This window comes from Phaethon aethereus, assembly GCF_964289735.1.
Source record: "Phaethon aethereus genome assembly, chromosome: 3".
Taxonomy (NCBI): Eukaryota; Metazoa; Chordata; class Aves; order Phaethontiformes; family Phaethontidae; genus Phaethon; species Phaethon aethereus.
The window spans coordinates 72,996,595-73,011,623 of NC_138576.1; the positions used below are offsets into that span (position 1 = coordinate 72,996,595).

General features: G+C 42.9%; 1 protein-coding gene across 1 annotated transcript; it reads right to left on the reverse strand.

Annotated features, from left to right (window-relative positions):
* Positions 1-7,450: 7,450 nt before the first annotated feature.
* ARMT1 (acidic residue methyltransferase 1) lies at positions 7,451-13,422 on the reverse strand (the record flags this gene model as incomplete). Its single annotated transcript, XM_081998096.1, has 5 exons — positions 7,451-8,218; positions 9,727-9,892; positions 11,384-11,625; positions 12,266-12,371; positions 13,373-13,422. 5 exons carry the CDS (start codon positions 13,420-13,422, stop codon positions 7,451-7,453), a joined length of 1,332 nt encoding a protein of 443 aa, XP_081854222.1.
* Between the last annotated feature and the right edge of the window lie 1,607 nt (positions 13,423-15,029).

Below are 15,029 nucleotides of genomic sequence, written 5' to 3' on the forward strand. Positions count from 1 at the left end.
TCAGGTTTGAGCAAGTCATTTCACAGAACCATCAGGAAGAAAGAAATCACTTATGGAGAGGTTTTTCTGAAGATCTCTTATGTGGCAATAAAACAGTTTAGCCTGCCCATGAGCAGATATTAAATATCTTTGGATGACAAAACAGTAACCAAACGTTTTTATGATAGCATTACTAGATGCCTTCTTACCTTGTAAAGGCAGAATAACAATGGACTGAAAACAAAGAGTTAATTCTGAAACACAATGCAAACAGCATTAATGAAAATTCAAACCTTCATGGTGCAACAAACATTGTACTTACATTTCCCAAAGAATATATTCTGAAGTTTTGGAAGTTACAGTTGAACCTTTTTACTTGTAAATTCAAGAGTTATATCCAAAATACAAGCTATGTTTTAGTGAGGGAGAAACAAGAGGAGTGCTAAGATAATGGCCATGTAAGCAAATAGTTTGTTAAAAATACTTTATGCACAGACTAACGTATCTCTACCTATGTATGGAGACATAGGAGAAAGAGGACACGGAATAAAACACATTGCACAGCTGCTTTCCAGCTCAGGACATCACCAGTGTTACTGTTACATGAAAGCAAAGGCTAAAAATTCCATTAAATGATACTTGCAGCTATCAAAACACCAAGTATGGTTAAAAAAAAAAAAAAGTCAGGACAATTTATGAGAAAGTATTTTCATTGCAAATCTAAGAATTTCTTCCTTGAAAGCTGCTGCTGACATATTACATCATTTTCACCCCAGGGAACTTACACCAGATACAAAGTCTTTGAAAGTCTAAACTCAGTTCATGCAGTTATTTTGGAAACTCAGTGTGAGAAACTTAGGTTTCTGCGTATGTATGGAAACTCCCTGATTAGCACTGGGCAGCTAGCTGCTGCTAATGCTCCACCATGATCCAGAAAAGTAGCAAGCAAAACCTCCTGGGGCCAAATCTCATGCCACTGATGCAGCCAGAGCTGCATATCCAACATGTCCCGGAGCACTCAGGTGCAGCTCTAATTCAGGGTTGCTCAAAATCAAGAGCAAGCCACTTAGAGAAGCAGGGACAATTTTTGTTCATGTAAAGATAATAGATAATAGAGCCCTCGCAGCATGTTGTAGGCCCTTCTCTACCAGGAGGAATTTGAACTTTATTTGTCTCCTCATTCCCTAACCTTAGGCCATGGGTACACACACTCCCTGGGTTGAAATAGGGCCATTAGGCCGATAAGAGTCACTGGACAGAAGGAAGAGCAGGTGAAAGGATCCTTCCACCAGCTTGAGGGAGCACACCTGGACCCTAAACCATTTTTCCAGAATTGTTTTTTATTTTACAAACACAGATCCTAGACAAAAATAACAATTTTATATGTATGTAAGCCATACAGGACCAGAACCCAGTACACTTCCTGACCTATGACAGCTAAGGTATTTTCTTGGGAAGTGGGAGAGAAGACCTGCAATCTATTCCAGGCCATGAATGGCTGCTAAAAGCCAGTTCTCAGTTTCCTGAACAACCTTTCTATGCACACCACCACTGAAAGGAAAGCATGGATTTACCAGTGTGCAGGTCTTTCTCTGCTGTGTTACTTTAATATACACAAGCATTCTGAAGATTGAGCCTTCCTCAATTATTTCAAGCGAACTCTCTGTGATTACCTCTGGCACAGTATTCTGTATGTTGACAGGTAAGGGGGCAGCAAGCCTCCCTCTGCAGGTGCCCAAGCTTCTTAGGTGAGAGTCAGGAGGTGTTCCTGTGCCGTGTCAGTGTTAAGCAGCACTGCACGGAACACACAGGGTTTCTGTACAGCTGTTTCCATACACAGAACAGGAGGCGTGGATGCCTCCTGCCTCTACTCCATCATCCATTTGCCTCGTTGTCAGGCACCGTATCTCCACATTTGGTAACAACCAAGTCCTCCTTTAAAATCAATCCCTGAGGGAAATACCACAATTGCAGGCAAAACCCAGTGCGAACTGCACATTGAAAGATGCAACTAACTCTATCATCGGGCTCTTCATCAATTATAGTCGCTTACAAAGCATCAGCCTTACCATGACAGTATGAGAGTAATCAATTCGTTAACCTTAAGAAAGCAAACAAAAAAGCCCATAGTATATACCTTGATATAAGTTACCTTAGTCTGCCCAGCTCTTAATCTTTTACTTCATTAAAGACTTGGAAGTAAGTGGAATCCCAGGAAGGATAAAAGAAATTCCTACAAGCATGGATTTTTTTTTTCAGAGGAAGTTTGAAAGGCTATGATTATTTAGCTTACTGAAAAGTGATAAAGCAGAAGCAGCATAAAGTACTGAGTATTGTATATGGTAATACAATATATGTTGTAAACAAATAATACAATTTATTCATTGTATATGATTATAATATGACATTTCATACAGCTTTCCCAGTGGAAACAAAGCCAAATGAGCCAGACTTTAAAAAGAAGTGTAAATAAAGACACTTCTCACAATGTATCTGCAGAATTCACAACTGTAAAGCTGAGACAGAATCTTCATTAATTCATCTACATAAATTTACTTAAGTGGCCTTTTTATTTCCAGGGCTGATAGAAATAGAACTACATCTGTATCAGCTAGAATAAAAATTCACAAAAGTTTTGAAAACCTGTTTTAGGAAAAAAACCCACAACCAAACAAGAAAACAAACAGTCCATGGTATAGGAAATTTTTTTCCCCACATGCTTTCTGCCACTGCCATGTTGGAAAGAAATAAAAGGACCATTTTATCCAGCACGTTTTCACAGTTTTATTTTTAAATCCTTAGGTAAGTCTTAGGTGAATTTGAGCTTATATTTTTGCTTTAAATAAAAATAAGCCCCAACTTTTGTTCTGTAATTTGGGTAAACAGAAGGCTTGTAAGAAAACAAACTGTTTAATGAAAACAACTTAACAGTTCTGTACAAAATTCCACTTTGGAATTTATATTTTAGACATGATTTGGGGTTTTTTAGATTAAAAACATTTCATGTGGTAATTTTCAGGTAATAGAGTGAACATTTTCCCTATGCTGTCTGACAGAGTACAGGAGATAAATATGCTTCACATGGATCAAGTAGTTCAGTAGTTCAACCATGAATGTAAATACAGTATGAACTTTAAAGGAACTATTTCAACAGTAATAGTTAGGGTTTATGGGACATCAGTAAGGTGTGTAAAACAAAGTCATTTGGAAATATTTTAGTTACAGCAAGTGTAACACTAAAATATTTCCATTTTTGCTGAGAACACATGGAGCACCTACCAGTTTGGGAAGTGATCCTGATATTATCACGATTATTAGACACCATCAGCTGCACCAACCTTAGTAAGTAATTACCAGATATACTTTAAGACATTCTCAATGCTTTTAAAGGTTTTGAAATTTGAACACGAATATTGGTAGAGTAAAAAGGTAGAAACTTCCCTAACACTGCCCTGTCTTGATGAAGGGGAACATTTTATGATATCCACCTCTTGCATCTGTATCTTTCAAAACCTCATTGGATAAGTATGCTTTACGGGTTTTTGTATAAAACCTGTTTCAGAGAAAAAAAACCCCACAACTTCAGGAACTAAGACCTCAGTTATGCTGTCTTTCCCAGCCACTGAAATAGTATAGTGATGTTTGACTCTTGCACAAAATTATACAATTTATTTCAATATTCTTGCAACAGTTTCCAGTCATACAATCAACTTATTTTCCACATCAATTTATTTTAAGAAACCTTATATACATACGGGATTATTGTATATATCTTATCTAATGAATTATCAATTATTCAGACAGATGTGTGTACTGGCTTTCACTGTGCCTGTGACATTACTTTTCCTCCTCTTTCATCACAAATGAAAATCATCACTATCAAAAACTGATTTACAAATACAGTTGCTCAAAAGATAGACTAAAAAAAATAGAAGTCAAAAAATATCCATCTTCTGTGGTCCTCAGAATTACTGGAAATGCCCTTGTTTTTGCTATAAATATTCAAATGGCACACAAAATGAAAATCTCAAGAATTTGGGTATACAAATCAGTAACTCCCGAGTTATGCTGTACAAGCATTTTGGGCAATCGGTTGTAACACAGGTGTACAGAAGCAACTTTCTTGAATACTCAAGAAAAAAAGTATGCTATATGATAGCATATGCTATTGTTATAACATATGCTTGATGTTGCATAACAGTAAATTCCACCTAAATGCAGTAGGCACATCCTGCCATTTCATGAAACTGTATTACACAAGTAATTAGCACTGAGTATCTACAAAAACGTTTCCTATTTTCAACTAAACTGTAGCTTAACCCAACAGCAGAGCACAGTGCCTCACTGGAATATCTGTCTTCACTACTCTGTGGCATGGGAGAACATAACACTGGCATTACAGCGCCTTTTTTTGTTTTTCATAGAACCAACCCAAATTTTACAAAAATATAGCCAACCAACAAACAGAAAAGTATGCTGCATAGCTCTGTCTATAGGTAGCACTTTGCAATTACAGCTATAGAAGCAAAACCAAGTATTTGGAAGTTATGGCTGTGCATTCCCCATGTAACTATGTAGTCACACTGTATACTACCATATACACTTCTCTTTGTGAGGGGCAAAAGATAAACAGTGGTCACTTAATAAACTGCAGAATAGAATTCTTTTTTTTCAGCATGACATCGTGTCATACATTAGCATTCAAATGCTAATCCCAGAATTACATGTCTTATGGTACTCATGAAATCACCACCCTGCTTCCTACAAACATTAATGGAAGAATCTTCAGTGAGATGATTCAGTAATCCTGAGAGAATACTGCTGCATCTCCTAAGTGACTTTGCATTTTGGAGGACTCTATTTGTCGTAACTTCAGAATATTAATTGTCACTGCTCTGCATCGTGATTTCCCAGAAGTAACAGCTTGAAAGCAACCTGGGCACAGAGAGACAGATTAACCACCAGTGAAAAATGAAACTAAGTTTCTCAGCATGCCTAAGGATTGTGTAAGAGGCAAATCTACTCTTCAAGGGTGGCCTCAACAATGAAACTGTCCCTTTTCTTGTCCATTACAAATTTTTAAACCTCTCCAGCAAATTAAGCCAGCACCTTACAAACAATCTGTCCACAGGCAAAAAGGATTTCTTCCCCTAATCGTTTTCTCTCCCTGAACAAGGCAGGAAGGTTTCATTGCACATATTCCACAACCGCCATCCCTCTGTTCTTGACCCAAAGTTGTTGCTTCGAAGTGCATTTTCACAGATGAGACACGGCAGCTCCACTGCCCAGCTTCATAATAGCGTTTATGTATTTGATCAAAGCACCAAAGCCAGAGCCCCCCTGAGCTCTCTCCAGTCAGACACCTTCAGCAATCCACCTTCAGTTCTCTTGAATGGATCTGCAGTTTAATCAGGTGCCTAAGGATGAGTCTGAATGCAATGCTTAGGAGTGCTAAGCCAGAGATACAAAGGAGATGAGAACACTTAAATCCAGGTGCAAACCTAGAACCCTACCTACAATATCACATTGCCTCCTGAAATTCCTAGCGTCTTAGTTTTTGATTACTTGATCTTGCAACTTTAAAATATTAATACACTTTTAGATGTAAGAAGAACACAAACACAAACAATCAAAGTCAACAGCAGCTGCAGCATATTTATCCACTGTACAGATCTTTATTGTATGAACACAGTCAGCAGCAGCCGATTCTCTCCACTTTAGAAGACGTGCTTTGCCTGTGATTTCACTGACCAGAAAGGGAATCCAGCTTCATTTTCAAAGCTTAAAATAGGTACAAAATATTGCCCCATCTTGCCCCTCCCACTTCTTTAGGCCTGACAAAGCTTACCCTTGACTTAGCTTAACTGTAAGCACAAAAGTCTTTCTAAATACACTTTCTACCACACAGTCATTCTAATTCCCTTGCCAGAGCACCACTTGCACAACGTACTCGAATAAGGCCACTTCTGTGCCCTCCTTTTTGCTGTGTAATATGTATGTAAAAAAGAGGAAGTTTCTCCACTGTCGGCTCTTATTCTCTATAACATAGCCACCTTGGCTACCAGGAGCAAGTTCACCTCATTTTAGCAGCTGTAGACAAGAGCATAACCCCGTCAGACACTGTGAGTAATTCTGGCACCATTTTCTAACAAACCTGCAGTTATCACTGGCATTACATCAGTCCCCTATCAAAGGCTCTATTTCAAACCATATAAGTACTTTAAGACTTGACAGAATCTATTTTTATTTTTTCCTTTCTAAATGGATAATGCATTTCTACTTTCATTTCACTTCACTCTGAAACCCCACTAAAATATCCCTAAATTTTCCCAGAAATTCTGAGTAATTTGAGACCAGACTAGAAGAAATGGGCATCTAAACTCCAATTAGCAGCAACCTGTATGGCATATGCTTCTCTAGCATACACTTCTCAGTGCAACTGGGGTTGTACTTCCTCCATGAAAATTACACGATCCTTCTTAAACAAATACATTGACAAATAAAAAGAGTTATCACAATGAAAAGAGGCAGCAGTGCTTGAGCCACAAACACTGCTGACAGGCCACCTTTAATTCAAATCTGTATTAAATCTAAAATCCAGTTAATGTAACTGGTTGGGTTGGTTGGTTTGTTTGAGGTTTTTTCTGTGTGTGGGGTTTTTTTTGGTAGAGGTTCTTAGATAAACAATATCTTCCATATTCTTAAAATGAGATTGTCCTTTCTCCCACTAATCTTCCTACCAGATGGGACAACTCCCCTCCTACAGGCAAACTGGCTAGGAGCATCCACTTGCATTTTAAAATTAAAATTTTCCAATTCTAAATTAATGTTCACAAGGTATTGCCCAAGAACTCTTCTCTTAATGTACAGTGAACTATAGTCAAAACATCAAAAGTTATTTGTCCACAGACACAAGAAGCATGCAAAGAACAATTTATGTAATACAGTCTTGGTAGAAGTCAACTCAATTTTCAACAGTTTTAAAATATGATGCTGCAATGGGTTGCAAAGAATCTATCTGGAATTAATTTGGACATTCTCCAAAATACTAATTTTCATGCAATGCATGGCATGTGCAGCACAAATTATCCTGAAATAATTAAGTCCCATGCTAATGTGGGATTGAGGAAATGTTTTCTGAAGCAGATTTTTCACTTGATAGAAATAAACTCTTATACCCAGTGATGAGGAAAGAAAATATTATGGACAACTAAATGTTCATCTTAAACGTCTGCTGACATTGGACATTATGAAAACAAAATATATTGAAATACAGATTAATTTATGTATACCAAGACAGTTTGTAAACTTTTGCACAACATTAAAGTCTCTTGTGGAACAACAACAACAAATCACTTGGCAGTAAAAAGTGCAAAACAAAAAATGACCTTTGCTGAAGCCAAGCATGAAACAGAGAAAGTAGTTAAAACTCAGACTGAATCTCTCTTTCAGAATATTAAGAATCATTTACCTAGAGAGCAGCATCAAACTGAACTACCCCATATTTTCCATTTACCATCCATTCAGGTTCAGAAGCCTGAATTTGTTCACCTTGTCCAGGTTTCAGGCCAACCTGAGTGTCAGATTTGAGTGTTCTCAAACTACAGAGAGGCGCAGGATGAAACTTGTTCAAGGCTTGATGAAATGGAAGAGTATACTCCCATTTTCTATCTCCTGTTAATTTTCTGTAGTTCAGGTCACCTTTGAAAAGAAGCAAGTTTGACTTCTGCAGATCAGCATACAAGTCAGGAGCAACTTCAGCCATACTGGAAAAGTCATGCGGCAAAGTCCAAAACATGTGATCATGATAAACCCAAACTCCCTTTTTCAAATTGCCCTCCCAGTTTATCCCACATCTAGACATCCACATATGATTAGCTGACTGCAGCTGTTTAATAGTCCAGTTAAAATCACGCTTTGTGGTATCTGACACATACCATGGAATACTTTTTCCATGGAAATGGACTTCATCAGCTAGCTTTGATGATAACAGGAAGTCAGCCAACACAAGATCACTTACAAGTTCAAATCCAGCATTATCCAGGATTATGTCAACTCTAACACTACTTTCTTCTGTATTTCTTTTTTTGGCATTTACAAGTAGTGACCAAAGTTTTTCCATATCATTCACTAAGATGTAAGGTATCATGTTTTCCAGGGATTGTAAAAGACTAGATTTCTGAGAGCTGTCTTCACCAGCTGAAAAAGAAAGGTCACACTTATTGCCCCACAATGACACCTAGAAGGAGGAAAAAAAAACAAAAACAAAAACATTCACTAAGTCTCACTGTCGTTACATTCTAAACTTCACATACACTAAAGATTTTGTTTCTTTGTTTTTATTTTAGGCGCATGAAGTCTCTAACTCCACATTTTCCTCCAAGTTTTAATAAAACCCAACTTCTTGTACAGAAATCTTAATATAGACAAGATTTTGTGGAAGAAACCAAACAATGTTCTGTATTTATGAAGACAGCAGAAACATGCATGAGAAGTGACACAGACAGAATCACACACAGAATCACACACACAGAATCACTAGGTTGGAAAGGACCTTTAAGATCATCAAGTCCAACCATTAATCCAGAACCACCATGTCCCCTAAACCATGTCCTGAAGCGCCACATCCACACGTTTTTTGAACACTTCCAGGGATGGCGACTCCACCACCTCCCTGGGCAGCCTGTTCCAATGCCTGACCACCCTCTCAGTGAAGAAATTTTTCCTAATATCCAATCTAAACCTCCCCTGGCGCAACTTGAGGCCATTTCCTCTTGTCCTATCACTAGTTACTTGGGAGAAGAGGCCAACACCCTCATCGCCACAACCCCCTTTCAGGTAGTTGTAGAGAGCGATAAGGTCTCCCCTCAGCCTCCTCTTCTCCAGACTAAACAACCCCAGTTCCCTCAGCCGCTCCTCATAAGACATGTGCTCCAGACCCCTCACCAGCTTCGTTGCCCTTCTCTGGACACGCTCCAGCACCTCAACATCCTTCTTGTAGTGAGGGGCCCAGAAGATTTAGATCAACATAAATACACTGATCACAAAACACAAACATTCTCCATATCGTAAACCCAGAAAATGTGAGTGGTAACACAGAAAAAGAAGTAATAAAAGCAGGTTTATTTTAGTATTACATGCAGCCAAGTAAGAACGTGTATTTTAAGTACACACTAATGAGGTCTTTATAAAGATTCATCAATACTTGTCAGCTAATGGACTTATTTGCAGTCCTACGATACTTTGTATTCTACCCAAAGGCATTATTTTCCACTAATAATGCAGTTATAAAGCTTTTAAACCACTTCTGGCCCAGACTGACTTCTAACTTTTTTCCAAAGAAGCCTAAAAATGTTTAGAGTGTCAATAAAATGAACTGTTTTAAAATTTTATAGTTAAACAACAAAAAGGCCATCTGGAACTTGACATAAAATGTTTTAGAGATACTGGTTTTGAGGGGTTTTGAGACTTGAGATTTGAGGAGGTTTTTGAAAAAAGCTGAGTTTTCAAATACGCAATGAAGACCAGCAGTATAATGAAAATATCACATTTAATACAAGTAACCAAAATCTAACTATTTCCAGAGGAGCAGCAATGCAGTATGGCTGTCAGGATTTCATCGCATTTTTACAAACAAGAGAACCATATTTTTGTTTCCATATGAAGTTCAGATTGGTTATAACCTCAAGGTTTTGTTTGTTACATAAGAGATATTTTAAATTCTTATGTTAACCACTACTGACTTACCTGCAATAGCTTAAAAAGTTCCTCCTGAAGTTGCTTTTCATCTAGATCCTTGATGTTTTTAAGAAGTTCCTGAAAGTAAGTGCATAAGGCAATAACAGCCTCTTGGGATTCAAAGAAATTTTGAGCTTTTCCTTCTTTAAATACATCAAAGTTGTCAATAGGTGGGCTAAAAATTGGAGAACAAATATATTAACATACTTGCCACATTTTCCATGACAGCACATGAAGCACACCTGAAAATGCAAGCTTGAAGTTCAGCTTTTTTAGGCTGTACTACAGGCCCTAATAAGATTTTTCCACTTCTGATTTGTCATATTAGATTTTCACACATTGCAATAACAGCCTGTTACCTGTTTTACACTGAAACAGACAGTACTGAAGACATCTTTGTCTTTCTAGCAATACATTCTGAAAGTGAACAAGTGTTCAGTCACAACACATCTGCATATACAGTGACAGTTTTGAACTCCAGTCTTCAGACACGGAGAATTAAAACTGTAACCTACAAGTGAACTAATGTAACTAATTGCTGGACCAATTTTAAGTGTGTTTGTGTGTGCTGAAGTGTACTTCCCACAGCGAAGTCTCTTACAGTGACATGAAGTTATTCGTGTGAGAAGTTTTTAACTAGGACCCTAGAAAATTAACATGAGAGTGATGACAAAAGAATTCAGTTCTTGTAATATATAATACAGACTCATCTATTGAGACATATTTGCACATACACCTTTTGACAAATGACTGAACTTCCACCCACGCATGTGCTTAAGAGCCGCTAAATAATGGAGATCAAGAAACTTAAAGCTTACTAATGAAAAGTATCTGCTCAGTTTTTTAAGTGCAATCCAGCAGATCCATCTTGTATTTGAAGTTTTTGCTACAAGAGTTCAAATTACGCAATATACCAGTACAAACAAGAGTCCCATTACTATGTTTCTGTAACACTAAGGGCAAATCCAGTACGCATGGAGCTTTTGCTTTTTTTTTTGGCAGCAACAGAAACTTAAACTGCTCACTCCTACCCCACTACATTGTGCTGGCACCTCTCCACAGTACCAGCACAACAAGTTTTTCCTGCCAAGTTATTTTTAACCAGGATCAGCTGCCAAAGTTCAATGCAACATATGGTCTGCAAACACTGCTGTAACTAAGAAGATGGTATAGAATGAACAGGGGATGTAGCTGCATAAGGTGGGTCTATTGCTGTAAGAAACAGTTCCCAAATGGTAACTTCAGATTTTGAGCAGCAAAACAAGTTAGAATGCCCAACAGATTACTGGCTCTCGCATGTTGTGTTTTAGGCTAACATACGTCTTAAGAGATAATTCTAGACTAGCAAACCTTTTAGAAATGCTAAATAACTTTAATATCTCAATGCATATTGCAAGAAGGTCAAGTTATACAGTCAAGCTTACAAGTTTTCATGTATACCAAGTCACAGAAACTGAAGCATAAAAAAAACCTAATGAGCTTCAAATTCTGCTGCATGGAAGAAGTATTAATTTTAAATCTGAGGTTTGAGACAAGGGAAGAGGAATATGCTAAAAGCTTAAGATTTTCCTTTATCTTACCCCTCAGCTGTCTTCCTTTCTCCTAAAATAAAAACGGGAAGGAACAATCTTTTGCAGAGTAGTATACCAAGCTAGTAAATACTTACTTCTGTGCTAATGCTGCATGAATTCTTCGATACATATAACACTCTACATATAACCAAGGGGACTGAAACCAACTCGGTTCTCCATTTCCATTTGATAAATTTCGTTGGTAGTCTAGGTATTGGTTCCACAGTGCAGCATCAGGCAGCTCATCTTCTAACGGGGTCACTGGTTTGTCTGTTTGCAATTCATTCCGCAGCTTGGAGAGGAAAGATATAGCTCTCTTCTCTGCTTCAACACCCTTCTGAAACAAGCAGAGAACAAAAGATCCTATTCTGAACATTTATTCCTGTAGAGACACAGATCAATTTCTTGTGAAAAATGTAAGTGATAAAGTGCCAAAAGTTTTACATAAGTAAAAAGTAAAGTTTTTTTTTTAAACTTACTTTTTTTAAGTAAAGTTTTAAGTTTAAGTAAAGTTTTAAGTGCCAAATACGAGCCCCTGACAAATCAGAGCTTGATTCAACCAGTCACATTCTGGTGAATGAAGCTCATTTTGCACCTAACATCCTAACAAGAATTGCACATGGGACTTTTTACATTGAACTTCTTGCTTATTAGCGGGGAACAGAGTATTTGAACCATTGCCATGTTCAGAAGACGCTACAGTCTATTAAACACTACATCAACACAAAAACCCTGAGAAAGTGAAGCAGCTGCAGAACAGATAGATCAGAAAAAGGTTAGACAAAAGGTGAGTTACATAATTAATGAAAAATAGCTACAAGAAAGAGATGACAGTCAAGGAAAAAAAACAACAGACAAAAGATTAAGACAGACAAATAATGACTGTAGTAAGAAACCGGTAAAAACAAGGCAGAGAAGGAGACTCAACAGTTAGGGGTGGGGGGAAAACCTCAGACAAAAAGAGACCTTACTCTTACCTCACCATGTTCTTCAAAAAACTCATTTTTATGTCGATGCAGAGTATCAATAACTCTTGTGAGAATCTGGGGCAGTCTGTCTTTAATTGTAAAATATGCAAAGGATCTAAAAAGGAGAACATCAAACTTTCACTGGAGAAAATGATCAAACTTTTATTGAGAGGAAATGATGACATATCTTCTAGTTGTTTAAATAAATGCAAGGTCTCAAAAAAGCTTATGTGGACACCAATACGAAACAAACAAAAAACCTTAAATTGGTCTGGTTCCTCAGTCTACTTTTGAAGAAAAAGATAACCGTCAGTCTTTTCAGGGAAGAAAATGCTAAGAGACCTACCCTGCTAAGACAGTGGAAACTGCAGTTAATTCTAGGCTAAAATGCATTCTCTAATTGCTCAGTTACCCAGGTGTAAAGTCAAGGAAATAAGTTTAAAAGCATAGAGATTTGTTCAAAGTTTAAGTGTATCTTGTATCAACAAGAAAATCCACACTACTTGCTCTCAACTACATACTTGATTTACATTTTCCCCAGACACTGTTTATATAGGACAATGAGCAAAAAAGGTGACCAGCCCTCAGAGTGAGCTTGAAGAATGATTTTTATTTGAAGAGTTCTACCGTGTGAGTCGGAGCCCCAGCCTCACAGACTCAGAGCCGAACACATACCCGCTACTGAGAAGAAACTCGGGAAAAACAACAATGTGCCCGACACCCTCCCAAGACCTATTCCGGCCAGCTAACAGGCAGGGGCAGCCACAACGGGAAGCGCGGGCGAGGCGAGGAAAGGCCGGCCCCAAGCGGCGCCCGCCCCTGCGGATGCGGAGCCGGTAGCATAGTGCCCACAGCGCCACCTCCCGGCGACAACGTCCCCGGCCGAGCAGGCCCGTCCTCGACGCTACGCTGGCGCTGTCCCCGCCCGCACGAGTAGGCCGAGAGACGGTCCCCGGCCCGGCCCCGCCCGGCGCTAGGCCGGAGGCCCCGACCGAGATGCCCAGAGCCCGAAAGCAGCCCCTCCCCAGTCAGGGGTGGGGGGCACCGGCCGGACCCTCAGCTCCCTCCCGTCCCCTACCCCGCTGCCGGCCACGAGCGCGCCAGGCTGTGACAGACCCCTTAAACCTGCCCGAGAGGGAGACCGGTAACGCCGTTACTGCCGCCATCTTGCTCCGCCCCCGCGAGCCGGCGGACCGCCCCCCGGAAGTGGGGCGAGGCAGCCGGACGTTATTGGTGAGTCAGCCGCGCCCGCCGCGCGGCACGGCGACGGGCGGGCGGGCGGAGCCTGGCGGCCCGCGCGCGCTGGCGGAGCTCGGCGGGCGGTGGGCGGGGCCGCGGCTCGCGCGGCGGAGAGCGGTTCGCCCCCTCCCCCAGGTCAGTGCTGGCGCGCGACGGGAACCGCCTGGCCCCTCCCGCGGCGGCGGCGGCGGGCGGGCGCCGCGGGGCGGGGGAGGGGTAGGGAGGGGACGGCGGGGGAGCTGCCTAGGGCGGCTCCCCGCCGCCGGTCGGGGCGGCGCCGGGAGCTCGTGCCGGGGGGAGTGGAGCTGCGTAGCCCCTGCTGGGAGCCCCCCGAGCAGCGCGGGTGGGCGGCGGCACGGACGCCTGCGGGCTGGGCCTACCACAGCGCCCGCGGGGGGACGCGGGCGAGACGGGCCGGCCTCGCCCGCCCTTCCCACCGACTGCGATCCTGTCGCGAGTGCGAGGGCCCCGCGTTCCCCGCGGGCACGGCCGTAGGCCGAACGAGGGGAGGCAGTTTCAGGGGTGTGACAGCGCCCTGCCCACGGGGGGGGAGGGTGATTTCCTGCCCCATCGTTTCCCCCGCCGGAGCCGGGGCAGGCAGGCTGCCCTGTCTGCCCCCTCGCGCTCGGGTACGCTCCCCGGCGGTGGCGTAGCCGTGACGGAACAGGGGGCCGGGCCCCCCGGGCGGTGACGCTGGGCCTGGCGCTGGTGTCTCCCGGCGCCCGCCAGGGGCGCCCGTCAGCCACCGCGGGGCGCGCGCCCAAGCACTTCGGCTGCCGCCTCGGGCGGGGGCGGTGCTGGCCTCGCTCTTCCTGCGGGGGCGGGGCGTCCTCTCGTTCCGATTGGCTCCCTGGCGGCCTGCTTCCCGCCCGCTCCGGCAGTCAGCCAGTGGGAGCGGGGCCGCTCCCCTCCCCCCCGCGCATACCGGTGGGGGCGCCCGCGCCCCGGGGGTGGGGGCGGGGCTGCTTGCCGCTGCCGTTGATTTCCCGCGGGGCGGGGGGAAGGGGGCCTGCTGACGCCGGGTGGGGGCTGGGCGGGAGCAGGGCGTGCCGGCAGCGCGGCGCGGGAGAGCGGCGCCGGGGGGGAGGGGGGCAGGGCCCGGTTTATTTTGCATGTTTTGCCGGCCGTACGGCCGTGAGCTTGGCCCCGCGGCTGGAAGAGGCAACGGGCGCGAATAAAGCGCGTCCGGTGCCAAAGGGGCGCTGGACACTGCGGCGCAGCCCTGTTTCTGCCGCTCGCCACCCGCGGCCGCGTGGTGGCGGCCCGTCACGCCGCTTCCGTTCGGCACCTCCTGGCTGGGAGCCTCCGCTGCTGCTGGGGTGGCGTAAGGGCTCCTCGCTGGGATTTATATGGTCGCTGCTTCCCCGTAAGCTTCGCTGTAAGCCCGTACAGCTCAGAATCCCCCCCGGGATGGCTGTGGTTCGACAACGAGGTCGTACTGGCCAGGAAAGGGCGGGTCTGCCTGGCGTTTGTCAGTCCCTGCTAGCGACCCGCCGCTGCCGGAGGCTGCTCCCCTTGTCCTGGCTCTCAGCCC